At 61.4% G+C, this 5,921-nt stretch overlaps 1 protein-coding gene across 1 annotated transcript in view; it reads left to right on the forward strand.

Annotated features, from left to right (window-relative positions):
- Window positions 1–5,921, forward strand: part of FBF1 (Fas binding factor 1) — a 31,390-nt gene that overhangs the window by 19,012 nt on the left and 6,457 nt on the right. The window contains 10 exon segments of the mRNA XM_006145787.3: window positions 817–972; window positions 1,100–1,200; window positions 1,364–1,570; window positions 2,195–2,302; window positions 2,398–2,537; window positions 2,635–2,753; window positions 4,745–4,867; window positions 4,944–5,129; window positions 5,577–5,753; window positions 5,832–5,915. Of these exon segments, the coding sequence (XP_006145849.1) occupies window positions 817–972; window positions 1,100–1,200; window positions 1,364–1,570; window positions 2,195–2,302; window positions 2,398–2,537; window positions 2,635–2,753; window positions 4,745–4,867; window positions 4,944–5,129; window positions 5,577–5,753; window positions 5,832–5,915 (1,401 nt within the window).

Below are 5,921 nucleotides of genomic sequence, written 5' to 3' on the forward strand. Positions count from 1 at the left end.
CCCCTGCGTTTTGCCCGGGGGCCGGCCGGGGAGAACGTGCCCTGCCTGTCAGAGTGGCAGCAGCCAGCCCACCCTGGCATCCCCATGCACTCTGCTGACCTAGAGGGCTGGCCTGGCACTTAGCACCGTGCGTGGGGAGCCAGCTCCCACACGGCCGACTGCCTTCAGCCCCAGCCCCAGCAGCCTGGAAAACACCAGATGCACATGTACCCCATGTCCCCGCAGGCTGGAGAAGAGGGGATGGGTTGTGCTGTGACCGAGCCCCATCCAGAAGTGCACGCTCCTTCTCTCTGTGGTGCCCGCCTGCACCAGCCTCTCGCCAAAAAAAAAAAAGCAAAAGCAATTGGCAGGGGCAGTCAGGCAGGGGCAGCTGGGAATGCCCCAGTCCGGGAGCAGAGCTGCCAGCACCCTGTCCGTCCCTCCATCCCTGCCACCCTCCTGCCACACTGGTCTGTTTCCAGCTGTGGCAGTCACCTGTGACCCCCTGACCTGGGAGGCACAGCCCTCTCTAGCTTGTCCCTGGGGGAGAGGGGCAACTGACAGGGACGAGTGTCAGTGTGGGCTGCTCGCCTGACAGGGCCAACTAAGAAGCATTTGTGAAGCCAAGACGCCGGGACTGGCACCTGCCCTGGCAGCTGGATACCGTGCTGGGAGGTGCAGTGGGTGGGGCAGACCTGCCTTTGCTTCTCCAAGGCCTCATGCTGTGGCAGCCTTGACCCCCACTGGCAGCCACATATCAGGGCAGGGCCTGGGAGGCAGCTGAGCTCCACTAGGTCCCATTCCCCACCCAACCCAGACCATCTCTCCTCCCTACAGGCCCTGCTCCCAGAGTCTCTTGCACGGAGCCTGCTGCCGGGCACAGGATACCAGAAGCAGCTCCTGGCAGCACAAGCGCAGGTTCAGAGTGACACTGCCGAGCTCCAGGCCGAGCTGCTGCAGAGCCAGGCCCGGCTGGCAGAACTGGAGGCCCAGGTGGGGGCAGGGTTGCCACGGGAGGGCGTTGCTGTGCATGGCAGGAGGTTCCCCCTCCCAGGTGAGGCTGTGAGCACAAAGTCCCCTGGCCCCCTCCATGTCTGCGTTGGCCTCCCATTGTCGCCAGGTGCGGAAGCTGGAGCTGGAGCGGGCCCAGCGCCAGCTGCTGCTGGAGAGCTTGCAGCAGCGGCACCAGGCGGACCTGGAGCTCATCGAGAGCGCACACAGGTACCACAGCTCCTGCCGCCACCCGAGCTGCCCGGCTCACCTCCTGTCCCACCCCGCTCAGGTCTCCACACTCACCCCGAAGGCCAGGCCGATGCACTTGAGAGGCCCTTTAGGTGGCGGCCCCCTGCCCGCCCAGCACCACAGCTGGGTGTTTGGTTGGCAGAAGCCGCGTCAAGGTGCTAGAGGCGTCCTACCAGCAGCGAGAGGAGCGGCTCCGCAGAGAGAACGAGGAGCTGTCAGCGCGGTACCTGTCGCATTGCCAGGAGGCTGAGCAGGCCCGCGCCGAGCTCACGGCCCAGCACCAGCGCCGTTTGGCAGCCGCTGCGCAAGAAAAGGATCAGGAGATGGAGCGGCTCCGAGAGCTGCAGCGGTAAGGGCCAGGCCCAGGGCAGCCCGGTGGGAGCCGGCCTGCGAGGATTGGCCAGAGCAGCGAGAGCCCACAGGACCCAGCTGTGGCTCGTCAGCCTTTGGGTGGGGGCTCAAGCCCTTCCCTTCCAGCTCACTGGGGTGACGAGCGAACAGTGACCCGACAGCCCCCAAGGGCTAGGTGCTGCCTGCCCTTACAGAGCCCAGAGAGGTCACACGCCAGGCAGGCAGGGCACAGCGGCGGTGAGCACTGAGGCTGACCCACTCGCTGCCAACCCAGTGAGGGTGGTGGCTAGCTGGCCCCAGGAAAGCTGTGCCTGGTGTGCCCGCGTGTTTGGCCTTTCTAGACGAGAACAAACTAAGAAAAGGCACCCCAGGGAGGCGGAGATCGCCGAGGGCAGGGCAGGCCTGTGGGGCCACTCCAGTTGGCGGCCGCATTCGTGCATTTAGTGTTGAGCACGGAGAGCTGACAGAGGAGCTGGGGAAACAGGCAGTCTGTGATGGAGGAGGCAGAGAGGCCCCAGAGGCACCCTTGTTTCCACGAGGAACTGCCACGGCGTCCACTGTACTGTCCACGTGGTCCTGCTCAGAGTGGTTCTTGCTTCCCCACCCCTGCTACCCCTCCCAGGGCGTCCATCCTGGACATGCGCAAGGACCACGAGGAGCAGCTACAGCGGCTGAAGCTGCTCAAGGACCGGGAGATCGACGCCGTCACCAGTGCCACCTCCCACACGCGGTATGCGCTGCCCAGGCTCTGCCTGCCGGGGCGGGGGGAGGGGGGGCGCAGGGCTGGGCCGGGCCCCGGGACGGAGTGGCCCTGTCCTCCTCCAGGTCCCTGAACAGCATCATCAGTCAGATGGAGAAGTTCTCCAGCAGCCTGAGCGAGCTGTCGTCCCGCGTGGAGGCCTCGCACCTCACCACCTCCCACGAGCGCGAGCTGGGGGTCCGGCAGCAGGACGAGCAGCTGCGAGGTGCCCCCTCCTCTCCCCCGGTGCCCCCTCCTCTCCCTCTTGCTAACCTGGTGGTGGGATGTGGGCAGACACTGAGCAGCCCGAGGGCCACCCCCAGCTCTGCAGGAGCGGCTGAGCCGGCAGCAGCGGGACATGGAGGAGGAGCGGAGCCGACTCCAGGAGGTCATTGGGAAGATGGAGGCACGCCTGGGCGAGCAGAGCCGGCTCCTGGAGCAGGTGAGGCCTCACCCCCTCGGGGCCTCTCCGTCAGACGCTGCAGGGAGTCAGCTGGCCTACGGCTGTACTTTCCCAGCCAGTCACCAAGGCTCGGGCTCCCGCACCTTCCTGCCTTTGTGTCCGCTCAGCCCCCACCCAGCCCTCACTGCTGCCCACCTGAGCTCGCAGGGGCCGCCTGACCAGGTCCCACCTGCACCCTTCATGCTCCCTCACACTGCAAGTGCCTTGGCCATCTGCCCCGGCCATCGGCTGCACTCGCGCTTTCCTTCCAGCCACAGATCTGTCACCGCAGGGATGCCCATGGCCTTGGACAGGCACTCTTGCCCACTCAAGGTCATCCCGGCCTCCTCAGCTGTGACAGGCTTTTGAACCCCTTACGTATCTTTCATATATGAAAAGCAAGCCTGATTCTTTTAAAATAACCTGGGGTCAGTAGATGGCATGGTGGTTGAGGCACTGGGACTTCCCACATGGCCAACCATGGTTCGAGTCCTGGACCTGGCAGCTTGCTTTCTCACTTTCTCTCTCTCTCTCTCTCTCTCTCTCATGAGCACATGAGACCTGTAACAACAAAAACCTTTTTTTGGGAGAGGTTTTTGCTATAGGGCACATACGCTCACCAGAAAGAGAGACAGTGAGAAATCACCCGTAAGCAGGGATGACCACGCCACAGTCTCCTCTCCTCCACTCTCCTCTCGGGATCTTGGGCATGCACACACATGTGCCTGGTGTGAATTTAAGCCACCGGGTCCGAACCACGGTTGACCTCGTGGGAGTCCAGCGATGTAGCCATTACACCATCTCTTGGTCCCAAGACCTATAGCAAATTTTAAGAAATGATAATAGGACCAGCAAATGGCGTAATGGTTATGTCACAAGACTCCCCTGAAGTCAACTGCCATTAGAATCCTGGACCCGGTGGCTTAAAACTCATGCCAGGTGTGTGTGCATGTATAACCAAAATCCCAAGACAAGAAGGGATTACAGTGTGGCCATCCCCATTTCTCACTTGCTGTCTTTCTATGTCTCTCTGGCAAGTACATATGCCCTATTGCAAAAACCTTTCTTAAGAAAATGGGGGCTGGGGGGGTGCACAACAGGTGGCTTGGTGATTAAGGGTGCTGGATTCCCACATGGCTGACTGTGGTTCAAGTCCTGGGCCTTGTGGCTTGCTTTCTCCCTTTCCCTTTATTTCTCTCTCTCTGGTCAAATTAAAAATAGTAACAAATGGAATTAAATAAGTAATTGAAAAAAGAAATGATAATTAAATAATTCTTTAAGAAATACATTTTAAAAACAAACCCTTTTTTGGGCTAGCTGGTGGTATGGTCATTAAGGTGGCTGGATCTCACATGGCTGACCATGCAGTTCGAGTCCCAGACCTAGCAGCTTGAAGAACACACCAGACACATGTGCGTGCATGCCCAAGACCCTGAGAGAGAATGGAGAAGAGTGTGCGACGTGGCTGCCCCCCGGAGTTGCTCTCTCATCTCTCTCTCTGTCTTCAGCGAGCACACGCATCCTCCAGCAAATTAAAGCAGACAAGCAGAAAGCCTTCCTTTTTATAGGTTATAACAATACATTTTATTGGAAAAAAAGTAAAATACAGAAAGCAATAAAGGAAGTGAAAATTACCCACTAGGCAGAGAGCCCCACTAAGGGCAGAACACACAGTGCAGGCACCTTCTGGCCAGACACGGTTAAGCTGCTGCCCTCATGGCTGCGCAGCCGGGTCCCCGCACAGCACCGAGCACCACACTGTGCCCTTTGCCTCATGGCTGACGGGCAGGGGCGGGCAGTGCCATGGCTGTGTCCGGCTCATCGTCATCACTATTCCTGTGGGCTGGGCTGGCAGAATTCCAGGGCCTTGGCGAGCTGTCCCTCCCAGCAGCCCTCCTATTCCACTCTTCGGGGAGGTATTGGGGACTCACGTGGTTCAGCACAGCTCCTGGGACTGGGGACACACTCTGAGCCCTGCCTGGGCCCTGCAGGAACGCTGGCGTGTGACTGCAGAGCAGTCCAAGGCGGAGGCCTCACAGCGTGCCCTAGAGGAGCAGAGGAGGGTCATGACCCAGCAGATCGCCATGGAAAGGGAAGAGCTGGAGAGGGCCAAGGTGAGTCTGGGACCGCGCCTAGCTGCTGACCGCCATCGTGCTGGGAGGCTCATCCGGTCCTCACGCCCACTCCCAGAGCGCCTTGCTGGAAGAGCAGAAGTCCGTCATGCACAAGTGTGGGGAGGAGCGCCGGCGCCTGGCAGCCGAGTGGGCTGAGTTCTCCGCACAGCAGAGGTTGAGCAAGGAGCGGGCCGAGCGCGAGGCGGAGCGGGCACTGCAGGTGGACACTCAGCGGGAGGGCACCCTCGTCAGCCTGGCCAAGGTAGGGCCCAGAGCCTCCAGGACAGCAGGCTGGGAGGTGAGGGCTGGGATACCCCAGCACTTCCATCTAATTAGATGCAGCTGCTTCCAGCAGCAGGAAACGAGGGTGGCCATGATAGTTAGAGGACAGGGCAGAACCAAGGCCACGTCACCCTACCAGAGGGCCCAGGCGCTTTGCACAGACCTCTCGCTCCATCCTAATCACATTCCTGTGACAGATACTTCAGAAAGGACGAAGCAGGTTCAGAAAGGTGCCACAGTTTGTGACGGCTGTCCCCCACCTTGGCCCCAGGCCTCCCTGACCCACCCTAGAAGCCCCTTGCCCTCCCCAGCCCTCCTGGAGGCAGGTGGGGCAGAGCTGCAGAAGTAGCAGGAAGGGGCCTTGGGACCCTGAACAGAGCCCGGTTCTTCCCCGAGGAGAACACGGCACAGGCTCTGTTGTGTCCAGGAGCAGGCCGAGCTGAAGATCAGGGCCAGTGAGCTCCAGGCCAAGCAGGAGCAGCTGGCAGCTGAGAGGGAGGCCATAGAGCGGGCATGGCAGGAGCTGCGGCTGGAGAAGGAGAAGGTCAACGCGGCTGCACTGCGGGTCAAGCTCCGTGCAGAGGAGGTGGACAACATGAGCAAGGTGGGGCGTGGGGGTGAGGTGCCGGCCTCCACTGCCCCCACCGCCCCCACCAGCCCTGACCCAGGCGGCCTCCTGCAGGTGGCCTCCGAGAAGTACGAGGCTGGCGAGCGGGCGCTGCGTGAGGCCCGGCAGGTGCAGTCGGAGCAGCAGGCCCGGCGGCAAGTGGGG

Source organism: Tupaia chinensis, unplaced genomic scaffold, assembly GCF_000334495.1.
Source record: "Tupaia chinensis unplaced genomic scaffold, TupChi_1.0 Scaffold000159_1, whole genome shotgun sequence".
Lineage (NCBI taxonomy): Eukaryota > Metazoa > Chordata > Mammalia > Scandentia > Tupaiidae > Tupaia > Tupaia belangeri.